A 19,747-nucleotide genomic window follows, 5' to 3' on the forward strand; every position below is an offset into this window, starting at 1 on the left:
TCAAGATCCCAGAAAAATCAGACAAAATGTGGCTGGAAGCATGGGTGCACGAAGGAAAAAGTGAAATTGGCTGCATGTGATAAAAAAAAACAGGAAGCGAAGTGCGAACGGTAGAACCGCCCATGGGGAAGCAAAACCCAAAACCCTAGGTGCCTATCCGGTCCCTGAACTGGTGAACCGTTCTTCTCCACACGGTGAACCAACCCAAGTGTTTCAGATTTTCTCTCTCCAGCTGATGCCTCCCTCGCCTGAACAGGTAGCTTTTCTTTATCATCCAGCAGCGTTCGACGATGCAAATGAAGATTTTCATACCAATTCATGTACATAAATAATGGATTTATCATAAACTCAGATAAGTAATCTTTTTGGAATAAAACCTCAGATTTCATTATGTTCTTTCTTTTCCTCTCTCTCTCTCTCTCTCTCTCTCTCTCTCTCTCTCACAAATCTATCTTCTCTCTCTATTTCTCTCTCTAACAGACTCTTTCTCTCTCTAGAACACTCTTTCTCTTTCTAAAAATATATCTTTTTCTCTCTCTAAAAATATCTCCTTTATCTAAATTCCTTTTCTTCCCCTTCTAATTCTTTATTTTCCAAAATCTTCCCCCATAATTTTGCTTTTCTCAAAATTACCTCTATTTCTCAATTTTTAATAAATACCACAAATTAATTCTTTTTGCTAAAATTAAGGTTCCAGTGACTCAAAGACAGAATTGAAGGATATTTGAAAGATTGTTGCTCTCTAAATCAAGATCTATGGAAGAGAATGAGATTTTTACTCTCATATCGATAAAGGCCATGGGAAATTTTTAGATCTTGCTATTTCTGTGTTAAACAGGAACTGATTCGTGATTTTTTCCCCTCAGTGGATTCGGTGTAAGTCTTTTTTATGTTTTCGGGATTTCTTTTGAAGATTCCAAGAGAATATCTTATCCTCCACTAAAAAATGAGATGAAAAAAGTCATATTCTTATAATCACAAGGTTATCTCAAAAAAATTCTTATAATCACAAGGTACAAAAAGCACAACCCATGAATACAAATGTAGTTAATGGCGTCAAATACATCCGGTACCCCGATATTACCATGCCAGTGCTTGCAATCAACAAAAGAGTACCTTCAGTTTTGAAAACTGATCGGACAGTGACAGCTCCTGGTGAACCAAATCAATCAACCTATAAAGAACAACAGCACCTTATTAGAAATAAAGCCACAATACACTTTGTTATTGAAGGCACTAAGTGAAAGCTGGAGGCAAAAGTGAAAGAAAAACAGAATATATCCTGTGAACATATGGAACAAAAGAGCTCTCCTCTATAAGAAAAGAAACATCATCACATAAGATGAAAAAGCTTATAAAATAAATAAGGTTAAACAATCATCCAAAAGAAGAGAATGAAAACAAAAGATCTATTAACATAAAACAGCAATTAAATTCCTTTGCGTGGCTGAGTGGAACACAAGGTGGAAGAATTTTTCATCTTGTACAAATCCAATAACGTTGAAAAGGAATTACAGTCTCGTGCTCGTGAATTTGATTCATATGCTAGAATAGCTACTCCTTTCAGATTCGGACAATTGGTTGAATGATGGAATAAGGTTGGAAAAAGCTCTTTAAAAAAAAATGATGACTTAAATACATAATAGGATTGCTGATATGCATTTGATATACTCTTTTAATGGCTAGGCTTACTAGGTCAAGAAAGCATCAAACAGCCAGACATGCTGCATAACACAACCAAGTGTTACCTGATTAATTATCCAATCAGGTAAGGCTGTCCAATCAATGAGCAAAACAGCATAATCTGGCGAAAAATGTTGTTTGCTCAACTAAGTTGGGTCGTACCAGGTGTAATGTAGCCAATTTAACATGCTCTAGGTAGGTCCACACTAAATTACGTCACTGTGGCCAGATTTGGCCATATAAGCTAAATATAGAAGATCACCCACACCCAACCAAATCAAATGATAATATAACTGAATGATCACCTTTGCTCGACACTTTGTCAGCTTGTGATTTATGTAAGCTCCAAGGATAAATTCAGTAGTGGAAACAATGAAAAAAGGAAAAGGGTAGCTATCCCAAATAATGATATTTATATTCTAACATATATTTTCACGTCCAAGTGATTACAGACTTGGTACATGTAAATTCAAACAAGAAAGCACAAATTAATGAACATGCTTTCTATAATACCAAATTGTGAAACGAAAATATAACAAAAAATGGATGAAATAGAGGAAAAGAAAATGGATAAATCACAAGAAACAAGATGAAATCCTAGTTTAACCCACAATCTTTAGTTCTAAGACTTCAATGAATAATTGACAGTCACCAATTATATCTATACAAACATTCAACCATCCAACTTTACTTTTAGTATCAAACAATACTATAATTGTATTTTCTTCCACAGGCAATAGAAATTCTGCAACACAGAGTGTTATGTGCAAATCAAACACTGCAATAAAAGGACTCTGAGTCACTATTCCAGTCCAATTCTATTAACGTGAGCCAAAACACTCTTGACTGTTTTGTAGGTGAGAAATGCAGTGCTATTCTATAGTTTTAGGGTTTCCATATAACTATTAGATAACCATTTATACTTTTTCCCTTCTTATTTTTGCCATGACTAAGAAGACTATTTTACAGCATGAACTGTGTAAAATGTGGTTGGTATAGCATGCAAGAATTGTGACAAAGAATTCACATCTAGCCATCTTCTATGACTTTCACATTTCGAAAAGGAAAATGCTAGTGTCTTTGATAGATAGTAAGAGGAGGAAATCGGCATTTTCAGGGATGGAAATAGTGATTGTGTGATGGCCTTCCTCATAGCCATTCTTTTTGGCTAGAAAAAAAATTACAAACTCATTAAAAAGCAGGAAGAGGATATCGCCCAGAGGAAAATGTACAAGAATTTACACTTCTCTCAAAGACGAACGTCAAAGAGGTCAATAACATTGACCCCATTGTGAATGGGTAACCTTTAAGCAAAATAGAAACAATCCTCAAGCAATGATCCCTAGGAGCAGCAAACAAGGAGAAAGGATCCCCCAGCTCTCTAAGTGCGATAGAAATTTCAAAGAAAAGAAAGTAGAACAGGAAAGTCTACCAAGCCCGAAACCAAAAAGTAAAAACATTAATTAATCAAAGCTTATTGGGCATCCTCTTGGTGCTTTTCAATTAATATAATTTCTTTATCAAAGAATAAGTAAAGAAATAATGAGTAGGAGCTGAAACAACAAATTCCTAAGAATCTAAAAGTTCAACAGATTAGTTAATAATAAGATTCCATTTAAAAAGAAAATATTGATGGGACCAAAAGCCTTACACATAGAGATCAATATCTTCGATGTTGACTAAAGCACCATTCAGACCCATTAAGCACTTGCCAGGGGGGATCATTCTCTGATTTGCAATTATTTCATCTTTAACTGAATCATTCAGCTGCATAAACATTAGCACATTTTCATCAGAACAACAAATAACAAAATTTATGCAATAAGTAAATTTCCAAGTATTAACAGTTACTCCATGGTTCATCCGAACCCAAGTATCTTTAGGATAATTTACCTTCATCCGAGATAAAGAAGAAACCACACTGGGAAAGTTTTGGTTAATTTCCTGCATTGACTGCAACGGATCAGAGGCATGTACTATCCTCTGTGCTGTTTGATGCCCCAAATCTGTCATGAAAAATCAAATAAGACAGATTACAGTTATAAGAAATTAGCAAGGAGAAAACAATGACTGAAAGATACCCTTTAGTTCCCAGACATCAAGTGTATCTGATATTGTTGACGACAATAGATAATCTCTAAAGGCCATTATTTCTGACGTCAGCTCTGGCTTGCGTTCCTGCAGGACGGGGGAGAAGTTAACTTGGAGAGGTTGCATAAAGCTACTTATGTAAATCCCTAAAGTCAATGTGATTTCATAATAGGCAATAAGCTTCGGAAAACTATTGCAAATAATGTGCATCATAGAGAAAACAAAAGGAACGAACAAATCATGGATAAATCCAAGCAACTTTTTCCTAAATCCCCGCATAAACCCCTTAATAAAGATACTCTTTATTAGAAAAGAAAAATGAAGTACAGCAACAAAGGATAAGAGATCCTCCTCAAAGAAAGAAAAAGGAGACAAAATCTAGAGAAAACTTCAGTCCATTCTCTTACGAAAATAGCCAAATAGGCATTGCCATAATGCCTACAAACCTTCACCAGCGGAGACACCAAAAAAGTCATCTCATCCCAAAGTATACTGATTTTTCTTTCCACATAATGTTTGTTATAGGCAGTACACCATTGGTGCCTTGTGAATAATTCCTAATTCCTTTCTTACTCTTTTCAAAAAGAGAATTCTCTATCTCAAAAATAAACCCATAAAACACACAATTCAACAAGCTGAGCGCCTCTCCATAAAGCACAAAGCTCCCTATACTCACCCAACCCCAAGATAAAGCATAGAAATATCCAATACTCTCCAAAAACTCTGGGCATTGAAGATCTTTTTTACTCAAGTTCTATTTGTTTCATTATGATAGGACACAACAAACATGTAGGAAAAGATACCACAACATTCACTGAAGTACAAACATTGACACACCCATAAACAGAGGAGTATCGATAAGGCAAAATATCACAATAAGCTTTGTAAGAGCTAAAAAGATAATATATTGAAGGAAAGTCAATTAATTATTTATTTTATATTTAAGATAATTGGTTGTAATTTCAGCATTAATTATTTATTCTATATTTAAGATGATTGATTGTATTTTTAGGATGTAAGAATATTCTGTAATATCTTGTAAAATTTTTATATTTATAATGATTAAATTAGGATTGCAGAATCTCATTAATTATGACCTATATATTTCTCTTACTCGGCTATATAATGTCGCTGTACATGATTCTATTTTTAATTGTGAAGATTATTCAAATCAGTACAGTATAAACATAAAATTTTTTCCTACTAGTCTCTTTTATGGTATTAGAGTAAGAAGAAAAAGAGAACTAGTAAGTTGAGAGAACCATGTCGGAGATAAGAGGAAATGATTCGGAGGCCCAATCTGTTTCCACAATTGCTTCTGCTGTAACTGCAGAAAATACTTCTCATAACTTACATATCACCGCTCAAAAATTGAAATGGAAGAATTTTTTGCAATGATCTCGTTCGTCAGCTTTGGTGATTAGGGGAAAAGGCAAAATAGCCTTCATAGACGGTTCCTCTTCTCCTCGTTCGGATGTTGATGATCTCTCGTATGCATTATGGGATGCTAACAATTCCTTAATCATGGCGTGATTAATTCATTATATGGAGGATGAGATAGGTGAAACCTATCTTTTTCATTCCACAGCAAAAGAGATCTAGGATGTCGTCACTCTTACTTATTCCGATTTGGAAAATTCATTGTTTGAATTGCAAAATCGTGCACGCAACCTTCGTCAGGGTGATATGGATGTAACTCAATATTATAACAGTTTGCGAAAATTGTGACAAGAGGTTGACATGTTTCATTTAGCCCCCTGAAAAGATCCTGCCAATGCTCACCTTTTCAATAAACTAATCCAAAAAGATCGTATATATGATTTTTTGGCTGTTTTAAATATAGAGTTGGATGATGTACGTGGCCATCTCTAAGGTGTGTGACCTTTATCATCCATAGATGAAATCTTTACAGAGATTCGTCATGAATATCATCGTCGTCGAGTTATGCTTGGTGACACCATGGCCATCTAAGTGGATGCCTCTGCTCTTGCTGTGAACGGTTCTTCTAATTGATCACAAAATTCTGCAAAAAAATATGTCTGGTGTTATTAATGCAACAAGGCATATCACACAAAGGAGATTTGTTGGCTGATTCATGGAAAGCCAAAGAATTTTGTATCAAATCGGTTAAAAAGAAAGGAGCAGCACCACCGACTAATAAATCAGGAGTTGTTAATTTCACAAAAACACAAATTGAACACTTGTGTAGCCTTCTTTTTAATTCTACATCTGTCACAAGTAATTCTGCTACAAGCACTTCTCTCATGGCAAGGCAAGGTATATCGAAACCCTCTATTGCAAGTATGCTAAATTTAGGGGAGCAATGGATTGTTGATTCTGAGGGCTACCGATCACATGACCGGTAATTCCCATTTTTCTGTCTTATTCACCTACTCCAGGACAACAAAAAATTCAATTGGCATATGGAACTTTTTCTACAGTGGCTGGCAAATGAACTATTTGCTTATCACCTACAATTTTGCAGGATGTTCTTTATGTTTCAAAATTAACCTTTAATTTAATTTCTGTTTGTAAGTTAACTACCAACCTGGCATATGGTGTTAATTACTCAAAAAATACTTGCGTTTTTTCAGGATTTGAAGATGGGGAGGAGGATTAGCAGTGTTAGGGTCTCAAACGGCCTTTACTATTTTTCAGTTTCTCTTCACTAATGAATAATGTTGGCTCTTCTATGTGTTTGTCTACCATTTCTGTTGAAAAATAAATAATGTTATTACATTTTCGATTGGGTCATCCAAGTTTTACCTATATGAAACATTTGTTTCCTCAGTTATTTTTTAATAAAAGGCTAATGTTTCAATGTAATATATTGGCATTGGCAAAACACACTCGCACGTTCTTATCCATTCAAAATTATCATATATCCACACCTTTTACCCTCATACATACTGATATTTGGAGTCCTTCACGTATTCCTACATTTTTCTCTCAAAAGTGGTTCATCACATTTATTGATAATCATACCCGGGTATTTTGGGTTTATGTTCTAAAAAACAAATCAAATGCTTCATTGATTTTTAAGAATTTCTACCAAATGATTAAAATACAATTTGATATAAAAATTCGAATTATTCGCAACGATAGTGGTATAGAATACTTCAATTCTATTCTTGCTGATTTTTTCCGAGCCAATGGTATTTTACACCAAAACTCATATATCGATACTTCAAAACAAAACGGTGTGGCTAAGAGAAAAAACCATCACCTTCTTGATGTTGCACGTGCCCTCATATTTTTAACAAACGTTCCAAAACATTTCTAGGAATATGCCGTCTTAACAGCGTACTATTTTATTAATCGACTTCCATCAAAAATTCTAAAATATAGAACACCACTTGAATATTTCTCGACCTTCTTTCCTAATTACCGTGTTTTCTCTCAAGTAGAGTCTCGGATTTTTGGAAACGTCGCTTTTGTTCATGTGCCCAGTCAAGGGAAGTCGAAATTAGATCTCCATTCCCTAAAATGTGTTTTTCTTAAATATTATACTACCCAAAAAGGTTATCAGTGTTATTGTCCCCAAAAAATAAAATACTATACCTCTACTGATGTTATTTTTTTTTTAAATCAGACTTTTTATACCCGAAATTTGCCTCAGAGAGAGAGTGGAAGTGATCCAAATTTCTGAGAACAATTTAAAATAGGCAATAGTGAGATTATTTTTCCAGATTTAAAGTTCAAATCTCCATATATGGATTTAAATGAGAAAATTTCATATTCAATCAAAAAATCAAATCCCATCACACCAAACCTTGCCTCAAAAACGTAGGAATTGAACTGAGATCCTGTCCCACAAACTCCAAAAGTTGCAAAAAATTCTAATCAGCCAACATCAAAATTTGTGATGAAAAATAAGGAAATAATCTTTTTAACCAAAACGGAGATCAAAAGCACAAATCCACTATCAAGAAAAGCTTTACAGTCTATCACTATTGTCAATCATAGAATCAAAGATCTTCTAACTTATTACAGAAGAAAAAATCGAAAGAAAGCAATTGAACCTCTGCAACCTCAAACCTCAAATCCGGATCCAGATCTTGAGAATCATGACCTAGAAGTTCCTATAGATGTGAGAAAGGAAACAAACTCTTCCACTCATTACCCAATCTCAAATTTTGTTTGGTATAATAAGCTCTCTAAACACTACAAGACGTTTGTTACAAATCTGACAGAGGTAGAGATTTCAAAAACAGTGGATGAAGTCTTGAAAAAATCAGTATAGAAAGCTGCTATTTTGGAAAAAATACGTGTATTAGAAAAGAACCGGACTTGGGATGTGGTGGAAAAGCCAAAAGACAAAGTTGTTATTAGATGTAAGTGGGTCTTCACAGTGAAATGCAAGGTCAAGGGTACTATTAAAAGGTATAAAACTAAACTAATCACAAAAGGTTATACACAAACCTATGGTGTGGATTATCAAGAGACTTTTGCTCCTGTTGTAAAAATCAATACGCTACGTATGCTTCTATCTCTTGTTGCTAACTTAGATTGGCCCTTACAACAATTAGATGTAAAGAATACTTTTTTAAACGGAGAACTTGAGAAGAATGTCTTTATGAACCTACGACCGAGATTTAATAATAGCATCCATGGCAAGGTAGTCAAATTGTGGAAAAGTTTGTATGGCCTTAAACAGACTCTACGTGCTTGGTTTGACAGATTCATGAAAGCAATAAAATGATAAGGTTATATGCAAGCACAGACAGATCACACACTGTTTTTCTACCACAAAGAGAATAAAGTGACTATCATAATAGTTTACGTTGACGATATTATTACAACATGAAATAACATTGAGGAAATTACCCGAGTCTAGAAAGGTCTTGTTTCAGAATTCGAAATAAAAGATTTTGGTAAAGTTCAATACTTTCTTAGTATGAAGATAGCTCAAAACCGAGAGGGAATTTTAGTGTCTCAAAAACAGTATGTTCTTGATTTATTAAAGAAAACCGATATGTTGGGTTGTAAACCTGCAGACACTCCTATGGATCCTAATGTAAATTGAGCAATTTAAAAACAAGCAAACCAGTTGACAAAAGAAGGTTTCAAAGATTAGTTGGCAAACTAATCTATCTGAAGATTTTGAGAATGCAAAAATTCTCTTCTTTGTCTTATTCTTCTCATCATAAGGTGCTTATTTATAAATAAGAAATACAACTAATTCCTAACAACTTTATGGAAGTATGGGATAACAATATTTGGTTAAGAGCAATCTCTTAACCATTTGGTGGTTTTCCTACAACAAGCAAACAGAAATGAAACAAACTCCTTTTACGATTTTCTACACTCCCCCTCAATCTAGTTTACATATATGTTAATTAAACCTAAATTGGATACAAGATCATCAAATGTCCTTTTTAGTAGAGCTTTTGTTAGGATGTATGCAGTTTGTTGACTGGTAAGAATATGCATAAGTGTTATAGTTTCGTCTTCAATTTTTTCTTTGATAAAATGTCAATCGATTTTTACATGCTTAGTTCGATCATGATGCACTGGATTCTTTGTCATGCTAATAGTTGATTGGTTGTCACACCATACTTTCATAAGAGTGCTAACAGACGCTTTTAGTTCTAACAGTATTCTTCTCAACCATACTCTCTCACATATTCCATGAGTGAGTGCCCGAAATTCAGATTTGGTATTGCTACGTGTTATCACTTATTGTTTTTTACTGCGCCAAGTGACTAAGTTTCCCCAAACATAAGTACAATAACCTGATGTAGATCTTCTATCAGTTACTAATCTTGCCCAATTGGCATCAATGAAGATTTCAACATCTTTGTTCATTAATTTTTGGAAGAACAATCCATGACCTAAAGACATCTTTAGATATCTAAGGATCCGATAAACTGCATTCATGTATTTCTCGATTGGGGTTGAGTCATAAATTGATTTACTGTACTAACTGCAAAACTGATGTCTGGTCTTGTATGTACCAAATAGATGAGTTCGCCTACAAGTCTTTGATACCTTTCTTTATCAACTGGCTTATCACAAGCATTGGATCCTAGTTTAACTGTTGGGTCCATAGGTGTGTCCGCAGATTTTTTTCCAAGCATTCTTGTCTCTTTCAAGAGATCTAGAATATATTTCCCTTATGATACTAAGATTCCCTTCTTGAACTGAGCTATTTCCATGCCAAGGAAATACTTGAGCATTCCAAGATCTTTAATCTCAAACTCTTTAACTAAAATTCTTTAAACTCTTGAATTTCCTCAATATGATCTCCTGTCAAAATGATATCATCAACATATACAATCAAAATAGCTTTCTAACCCGAGGTACAGTGCTTGACAAACAGGATGTGAGCTAACTGGCATTGCTCATATCCCACTCGTTTCACTGCCTTCATGAATCTATCAAACCACGCTCTTAGGGATAGTTTAAGTTCATAAAGTGAATTTTTGAGTTTGCACACCTTATGAGAGTTGTATGTCATTCCAAGTCCTGGTGGAATGTTTATGAATACTTATTCTTCTATATCACCGTTAAGAAAAGCATTCTTCATGTCTAGTCGACAAAGGAGCCAATTAAGGTTTGTGGCAAGTGAAAGTAATACCCGGATAATATTGTATTTGGCAACTGGAACAAATGTCTCTTGATAGTTTATCCCATAAGACTGAGTAAAATCTTTACCTACAAGGCGGGCTTTATACCGATTCACACTCCCATTCAAATTATGTTTAGTTGTAAAAATTCATCTGCATCCTACCTAATGCTTTCCTAGAGGCAGTTCTGATAATTCTCATGTCCCATTTTCTTAAGTGCTTTGATTTTCTCTTGGATAGCTACTCTCCGTTCTAGTAATTGGAGTGCTTCATTGATCGTTTTTCGGCTCTATGGGACAACTATCTAATTTGCTCACAAATACATGATATTTTAAAGACAGTTTGCCAAATGAAACATAATTATGTATGGGATGTTTAGTGCATGATCGAGTACCTTTTCGCAAAACAATAGATAGCTCAGTGTCAGTATCAGGAGTTGTGGCAAAGATCTCATTACCTGTTGAATTCTGGATGTCTGGAGCAGGAATTGATTCATGGCAATACTTGGCTGATTCGGGCACCTTCCCCTTTTGAATCTTGTTTCTTCTAATGTAGACACGTAACTTGTTATTAATTGCAAGTAATGTATTTTCAGTTTATATTTCTGCTACAGACTCAGACTCTTTGTTGTTTGTGGTTTTAGATAATGTGTCAGTTATAGGCTCAGGCTCTGGAGCAGGTGCATTTGGTGGTGGTGAGATATGTGGATAGTGAGAAGGTATCTTCATATCCTACAATTGATATCTCTAAATAAAATTCTCTCCCTGAATATCAATAATAGGGTAGAAAGGTTGATTTTCGAAAAATGTCACGTCCATTGTGTTAGAATCGATGGGTATCCGGAAAGAAGCATTTGTATCCTTTTTTGGTTAGAAGGGTATCCAACAAAAATGCATTTGAAAGCTTTTGGGCCAAGTTTCCCACAGAGATGAGCATGGATATGAACATAGGCCGAGCAGTCAAAAACTTTGAATGGAAGGGTGTTTAGAACATGAGATTTAGGGAAAGTTTGTAAGAAGATATTATAAGGTGATTGGAAATGTAGGATACGGGAAGACATTCTGTTTATTAAGTATGTAGCTGTGAGTATTGCCTCTCCCCAAAAATATTTAGGAATATGAGTGGTAAACATGATTGATCGAATAATCTCAACAATATGTTTGTTTTTCCCTTCGGCTATACCATTTTGCTGAGGGGTATTGACACAAGAGCTTTGATGGATAATGCTTTACTCAGTAAAATATTTTCTGAGAGTGGTTTCAAAGTACTCACATGCATTATCAGACTTCAACACTTGTATCGTGGTATGAAATTGAGTTTGGATCATAGTGTTGAATTTCTTGAATATGAGTCCAATTTCATATTTTTCTCTCATGAAGAATACCCAGGTAATTCTGATATGCTCATCAATGAAGGATACAAACTACTTATTTCGGGTGATGTTACTGACCCTGGAAGGTCCTCATACATTGTTGTAAATTAATGCAAATGGTTTTGAGGATTTGTATGATAGATTAGGGAAGGAACTTCGAATATATTTAGAGAATTGACATACTTCACATTGAAATGAAAGTAGATTTTTATTCTTGAACAAAGAAGAGAACAATTTTTTCAGGTACAAGAAATTTGGGTGTCCTGGTCGATAATACCACAACATGATATCATGGTCATTATTTAAATGACTTACAGAAACAGAATTTGCACATACTGCATTGTGAATTTGTCTTCTAGAGGTGTCAATTTGAAGAAGGTATAGCCCCTAATTCATCATAACATTTTCAATCATCCTCCTCGAATCCAAGTTCTGAAATTCACACAAGTTTGAGACAAATTTAGTAACACAATTTAGGTTCCCATAAAGTTTGCTCACAGATAAGAAATTACAGTTCAAGTTTGGGACATATAAAATCGAATGGAAGGTCAAATATGGTAATAAAACAATAGAACCCATTCCTGCCACTTTAGAGATTGACCCGTCGACAATTTTTATGGTGAGTCTCTCTTTACATGGATTGTATTGCTGAAACAGTGACACATCACTTGTCATGTGGTTAGATACCCTAGAGTCTACAATCCACATTTGTCTTTTTGTGTAAGTAAGCTGACAAACCAAGTAGAATTTTACCTTTGTGTGCTACCGATACATTACCAAGGTGATTCTTCTGAGATAACATCCTTTGAAGAGCTTCCATTTGCTCTACGCTGAACAAGCTGCTTTCCACAGCAATTAGTGCTGTGTCTTCAGCAGTCGCATGATTTTCTTGGTGGTCGATAAAGGTTTCAAATTTTGAGAGTTTTCTGTCACCAAGTTTTCCATGGAGTTTCAAGCACTTCTCGTGTAGGTGGCCTGGTTTCTTGAGTGGTCACACCACGGACGTTCACTCTTCCCACGAGAATCATGCATTCGGGTTGTAAGTGCAGAAGCATTTTCAATCATGTGGGTGGATTATGTCTCTCCCATCATAACCTTCTTTCGGCTTTCTTCTCGACGAATCTCGGAGAACATTTCTCGGATGCTCAATAATGGTTTAATTCATAATACTCGTCCTCGTACCTCATCCAGATTCTTGTTTAATCCCATTAGAAACTTGAAGATCCTTTTTTGCTCAATAATCGATTTAAAGACTTTGATATCTTCGGGACAACTCCAACAGTGTTCTTTAAACGTATTGAGCTGCTGCCAGTTTCGAGTGAGTGTTATAAAATTGAGTTACAATTAAATCACCTTGTCGCAAGTCGTGAATGGTGGATTCAATCTCAAAGATGGCCGAAATATTATCCTTACTAGAGTAGAATTCCCGAGAAGCTTCCCAAATTTCGTGTGCGGTTTCAGAGTAAAAAGTTCTCCCCAATTTGGGGCGTTATGGACTTCACTAACCACAACATAACTATACTGTTTTCAATTTTCCATGTTCGAGCATTCGGATCATTGAGTGGTGGTGGTACGATTTCGTCGGTGAGGTATTCATCTCAGCCTTTTCCCCGAATAAACAGCAACACTGATGACGACCACTGGAGATAGTTGTTACCGTTTAATTTGTGTCCGGTAATGAATGACGAAGATTGTTCAACAAATCCATGGTTGATGGGTGCAGAAAAATAAGAACCCGAGGAAACCTTGGGTGGAGAAGACGATAGCTCACCCGTGGCCATCTGTAACTTTGGCTCAGTCGGGATGAAGCCTTTGGATCAAAGTCGCTCTACCATGAAGATTTTGAGAATGAAAAAATTGTCTTCTTGTCTTATTCTTCTCATCATGAGGTGCTTATTTATAAGTAGGAACTACAACTAATTCCTAACAACTTTATGAGAGTATAGGATAACAATATTTAGTCAAGAGCAACCTCTTAACCACTCGGTGGTTTTCCTACAACAAGAAAATAGAAATGAAACAAACTTTTTTTATGATTTCCTACACTATCTTTTACATACTAAACCTGACATTAATTTTACTGTAAGTTATATCAGCCAATTTACGCATGCGCCTATAGAGGAGCACATGGCTGCAGTTACATGAGTTTTAAGATATCTATAAGGATCTTCAGGGAAAGATTTATTCTTCAAAAAAATCTCAAATCAGAGTATTGAAACATTTACAGATACATATTGAGCAGGATCGGCCATAAATAGGAGATCAACTTCAGGGTATTATTCATTTGTTTGGTAAAACTTAGTCACTTGAAGAAGTAAAAAACAGACTGTGGTTGCAAGAAACAGTGCAGAAGTTGAATTGAGATCCTTGTCACACGGTGTGTGTGAGATTATATGGTTAAGAAATTTACTGAGAGAATTAAAGCAACAAGCAAGTGAACCACTAAAACTATATTGTGACAACAAAACTGCTATTAGTATCATTCACAATCTAGTTTATCATGACAGAACCAAACACGTTAGAATATACCATCATTTTACTAAAGAGATGGGATGGTGTCTCTCATTTATGTTCCAACTTTGAGTCAAGCAGCTGATATATTCACTAAGAGTCTCTGGAGACCCGATTTTGAGAGATTAGTTGACAAACTTGGACTCCACAACATCTACAACCAAGTTTGAGGGGGAGTGAAAGAAAGTCAATTAATTATTTATTTTACATTTATGATAATTAGTTGTAATTTCAAGATTAATTATTTATTCTATATTTAAGATGATTGGTTGTATTTTTACGATATAGGAATATTTTGTAATATCTTATAAATTTTTAATATTTAGAATGATTAAATTAGGATGGCAGAATCCCATTAATTATGACTTATATATTTCTCTTACTCGGCTATATAATCCCCATGTACATTATTCTCTTTTTAAGTGTGAAGATTATTCAAATCAGTACAGTATAGATACAAGATTTTTTCCTGCTACTCTATTTTATATATATCCTTGCTACCAAACGACAACCATATGTTTGTAACAATCAAAAATTACCAGACTCATTTTAAGATAATAAAAGAAATTAGTTTTTCATAAAATAAGAATTTATTTTTTAAAGAAATGAAAAAAATTATTACGAGAAGAGAAATATGTTAAAAAAAAAAGATAGATTACCTCCAAACACACAGGAAAGTAAAAGGACAAAAAGTAAAAACATCAACACAAAAAAGCAACCCACCCTTTCATAAGAGAGGATACCATGAAAAATCATGAGCCTCTACCCACATATATGCAAAGAACACCACTCAATCACAAAATAGAGAAAGTAAGTAAAACCATTGCTTAGAGATCCTAACATTCCATTCCAACCATAAGACCCACAACCCAATAAAATATACCACTTTGACATCACCTTTTACTCCTCAACGTTAATTAAAGACTATTATATTACTCCACCAATTAAGATAAACTAAATCTTCACGAGAGTTTTTATACCTTCAAATTTCTTATTATCCACCAGGAAAGAATTCAAGTAAAAAAGTCTAAATTAAGTGAAATGAAACTTCTACAAAACTTAAGAGTTTTCTTTGTGTCTCAGACAAATTCAACTTCATTTACCATCTTGCAATAGCTATAAATGTTATCACCGAGCCATACCTATTCCCATCCCATCCCAAATAAAAGAGACTTAAAAGGAAAAGGAATAGGAAAAACATGTTGGAACAGGAAAAAAGAGGAAAAAAAGTTTGCTTAAAAAGTTAAAAGAAAGTTCTTGCTAAAACCTCCAGGTAATACTTAATAGGCCTAATCTTTATCACCACTCACAAAAAAATAATGCAAAATAACAGTAAACAGCATATGTCCTAAGATTAAAGAACTCCCTTCCTCCCTCCTCATCCCTCTTCTTCCTCACAATATGTATACGTGCACCAGAACACATCTATTTACAACATTATAATATAATTAGTTGTATGATAACGGACCCGAATTTTTGAAAATATGAACCCTCTAACTTCTTGGCTAAGATCTTCAGTCCGAGGATCTTCAAGAGTAACTCCTGCAACTCAAACATCAAAATCTTTAGAGTCCAGAAAAAAATAACCAAAGAAAGCAAAAAATTACCTACACAATAAACTTAGTATTCCACTCCTCCACAAGTAGCTCAAGTAGAAAAGCCTAGCCATTTTTCTTTTTTTAAAATAATTCTTTTCTTAATAAAAAATAAATATTAATCCTCCTAATAAAAAGATAGCTACTTAAAAATATTAAATTGACCTAATAAAAATTCTCATGTGGTAAAAAAAGTTTGATGAAACTTATAACAACTTGCGAAGGAGGTTTATAGGTTTCACTAGAAGCTAAGGAACCTCTTACAATGATCAATGTAAGTTTCACAAAAGTTAATAATAGCACAACAAAAACAACAATAACAATGACAACTATAGCAATGGAAGCAATAACAATTACAACAAGAATCATACGAAAACAAGAAAAATATTAATAGCAAAACACTTTAAGAAAACAATGGTAGCAGAAGTAGAAACAAAAAATTACTTCAAGAATAAAAAATTAACAGACAACAAGGATGATGCACTAGTTGGATGGACATAATAAAATAAGAACAGACATTAGCACCACCTAGACAATGTTCTCACCTTTCTTTATTGTGCTATCATCCATAGCTTTATATTCCATGTTCTTTAATGCAAGCTCTACACCATAGCCACCCAAGTTTACAAAATCCTTTGCCCCAACAGCAGCACAATGACTAGCTTTTCCCTCACAGCCAGAGGGTAACACCGGTCTAACAACATATTTAACTTTACCCTGCATGTAACTGATACAATCCATTAGCAATAGGTGGAACAGCCACTATTCAACTAATAAAAAAGAAGACAATGACAATAGCTGGGACAGCCTAACAAGAAAACAGATGCTCTTAGTTAGGAGTGCCACAGTTCAATTCAATATCAATGATGCCTCTGATGGAATTCAAACTAAACCAAAGTAATAACTAAATGAGGAATAATTTGATCCTATCTGTTTCTCATTGTTGTGTGAAGTTCTGGAATATTTTTACTGTTTTTGCATGCTTGAGAGTATGAGCTCTTTGTTTCACCTGCTTGATTTTGTCATCTTATCTAATAACTCTACTGGTAGAATCTGGTCTTTGGAACCCCTAAGTCTCTACTATGATCCTCAGGTTGATGGTATGACCTCTTTGTTTTGCCTACTTGATTATAATGTCTTATCTAATCCTAATGGTAGAATCTAGTCTAGGAAATGTCAAGTTTTAGTTCATGCAAATCCTTTTCTGTTTTTCATTTCAAAATCCTTTTCTGTTTTAGCATATTGGGTGCTTGTCCTCAATTTTCTTTCGGTGATTGTTAATGGTAAGGCTCAAGAGTAGTTTCAACAAATGCAAGATGTTAGACAAGGAGATCCTCCATCTCCCTTTCTTTTGCTTTGGTGGTGAATCGGTTAAGCAGAATGCTGTTGAGGGGTTTGGAACGTAGGCCATCGGATTTACAGTTGTTAAGGATAGAGTTGAGGTTTCCACCTCCAGTTTGCCAATGATAAATCCTGTTACTATCACATGATCATAGATCATTATCCAACGTTTTGACACTCATTATCGTTTTTGAGCAGGTGTCTAGGCTTCGCATAAATAAGGATAACTGTGGATTAGCAGGAACTAATGCGGATAATAGCACGATGAGCAACCTTGCTGAGGCAATAGGGTGTGAGACCTTATCCTGTCCATTTACTTATTTTGGCATTCATTTGGTGGCAATCCTAGGTGTACATTTCTTTGGGACCACATGTGATGTGAGCACAACCAAGGCACAAGAAAACCCGAAAGTCCAAGTAAAATTCTGAGAAGTTGAGTGAAGAAAGAGCCCTACCGACGTGGGATCTCTCTCCCCATAAAGAGTCCATGCCCAAAACATATTTTTCTTTTGAATTTCATGAAGAACTCTATGCTAAGGAGAAATCTACTTGCGGCTAAAAAGAAGAATCCTAGAAGAGAACCAAGAATGCATGCTAGAAAGAAAAGAACTCGCGAGAAGAGTTCTTGAGGGGCAAGAATTCCTGCCCATGCGGGAATCCTATTCGAGGGAGAATTCTCACTTCTCTTCCTTTTGGTGACCAAATTAAAGGCAAATTGAAATTCCTTTTTTACCAGAGTTTCAACTAAATTAATGAACTACATGCATAAAAATTCTACTTCAAAGGGGATGAAAAATCATCCAGCAAAGAAGCAAGAAGAATTCAATGTGAATTCGGCCAAAAGATTCCTAACCAAACTCTCATTCTTAATTTTTTCATGAACAATGTTGGATTATTTCCTAGATTTTTTTCCTAAATTTTGTCTTGGATTATTTCCGAGATTTTCTCCTAAATTTTCTCTTTAATTATCTCTTAGATTTTCTCCTTAGATTTTCTATTAGATTTTCTCTTGGATTTTCTTTTTAATTTTCTCATGGAAGATTAATTGTTTTCTACTTCAACATAGAAGCTTTCAAAGCATCTTCAAACTCAACTTCTACCCCAAGAATTAATTAAATATTGATGACCAAATCCAAGTCAAATAAAGCATGGAGAATTCAACCACAACACTATTTCATCTCAAGAGACAAAAGTTTATTTTTTAATTAAGTTGCTTATTTTAAATATTATTTTAATACTTTTTTATATTAAGTTAAATTAAGGAATTTAATTAGGATACAAGTTTTTTAGTTTTATTCAAAAATGTAAGGTGAATTCAACCACAACACTCTTTCATCTCAACAGACAAAAGTTTATTTTTTTAATTAAGTTGCTTATTTAAATATTATTTTAATGTTTTCTTATATTAAGTTAAATTAAGGAATTTAATTAGAATACTAGTTTTTTAGTTTTATTCAAAAATGTAAGGTGAATGATTATATAAAGTTCACTACTCTTAAGTTGTAATTATTCATCATTTATACCAAATTAATAAAATTAAAGTTTGTTTCAACTTATGCTATTGTGATTACTCTTTAAGAAGGTTTTTCAACCATCTTGTTGAGTGGAAGATTGATTCAACTTATCAAACTAATTCTTATAACGTTTTACCAATTTTCTTTCGAATTGATTTGTAACTAATCAAGTTCATACTTATAGTGTTTTTAATCAATTATAACTATCCCTTATTATCTTAGTTCATAATGTTAGGTGAATTTTTAGGTTAAATAGAGAAGATTTTGTCGAGAGTTTAAACATTTTGAATACTAGAGTATATGTAAGGTTTTTTATCACATTAGTTGATCCTGAGTTCCAGATCAACATGGTTATTAAAGTGCCTAGAAGGTTAGAATGTTGAAAGGGGAACTTTTCTCGACAAGGAGTAGAGTAACTATTCAAGCTTGTTTGTCTAGTATCCCTATTATTACATATCATTATTTAAGGTTCAGGTTGGGATGATCAAGTAGGTAGAGGGTATGATGATGAATTTCTAATCGGGTGGGTATGGAGAGGAGAGAGGGGATCATTTTGTAAATGGGGAGGTCTGTTGTAGGTCTAGAAAGTTTGGGGATTTGGGTATCAGAAATTTGAAAGCTAGAAATTTGTTATTATTGGTTAAGTGGCTTTGGTGCTTCTTGCAGGAGCCTAATTCTTTGTGGATAAGGTTATCAAAAGTGTTCATGGGCACGAATGGGACGGTTGGGATGCAGTTGTGACGAAATTCACGTGAAGACAAGAGTCCCTGGAAGGCTATATCCAATTTACTTAACCTATTTATTCCTCCACGAGATATAAATGGGGGATGGTGCCAAGGTCCTCTTTCGAGAGATCAATGGATGGACAACCACTCCTTGCACCAAGTTCCTCCTTTTTGCTGCCTATCCTCCTGCCACATGGCACTAGTGGACCAATTCCCTTTGTCTTTCTAACGCCATCATTAACTGGGATTTCTTTTTTTTTTTTTTTGAAGCCTTAGTAATAAAAAAATCGATGAACTCGAATCTTTGTTAAACCTCTTAAATTCTTTCCAGTCTTCTGAATAATCT

General features: G+C 34.5%; 1 protein-coding gene across 1 annotated transcript in view; it reads right to left on the reverse strand.

Annotated features, from left to right (window-relative positions):
* The window catches only part of EBS1 (EMS-MUTAGENIZED BRI1 SUPPRESSOR 1), a 66,247-nt gene that overhangs the window by 31,793 nt on the left and 14,707 nt on the right, over positions 1–19,747 (reverse strand). The window contains exons 4-9 of the mRNA XM_088213610.1: positions 16,367–16,538; positions 15,695–15,768; positions 3,765–3,861; positions 3,577–3,689; positions 3,335–3,450; positions 1,117–1,174 (exon numbers count right to left, since the gene is read on the reverse strand). Of these exons, the coding sequence (XP_088069736.1) occupies positions 1,117–1,174; positions 3,335–3,450; positions 3,577–3,689; positions 3,765–3,861; positions 15,695–15,768; positions 16,367–16,538 (630 nt within the window). The remainder of the gene's footprint in view (positions 1–1,116; positions 1,175–3,334; positions 3,451–3,576; positions 3,690–3,764; positions 3,862–15,694; positions 15,769–16,366; positions 16,539–19,747) is intronic.

This window comes from Carica papaya, chromosome 2 (assembly GCF_054855325.1).
Source record: "Carica papaya isolate Zhongbai chromosome 2, ASM5485532v1, whole genome shotgun sequence".
NCBI classification, from domain to species: domain Eukaryota; kingdom Viridiplantae; phylum Streptophyta; class Magnoliopsida; order Brassicales; family Caricaceae; genus Carica; species Carica papaya.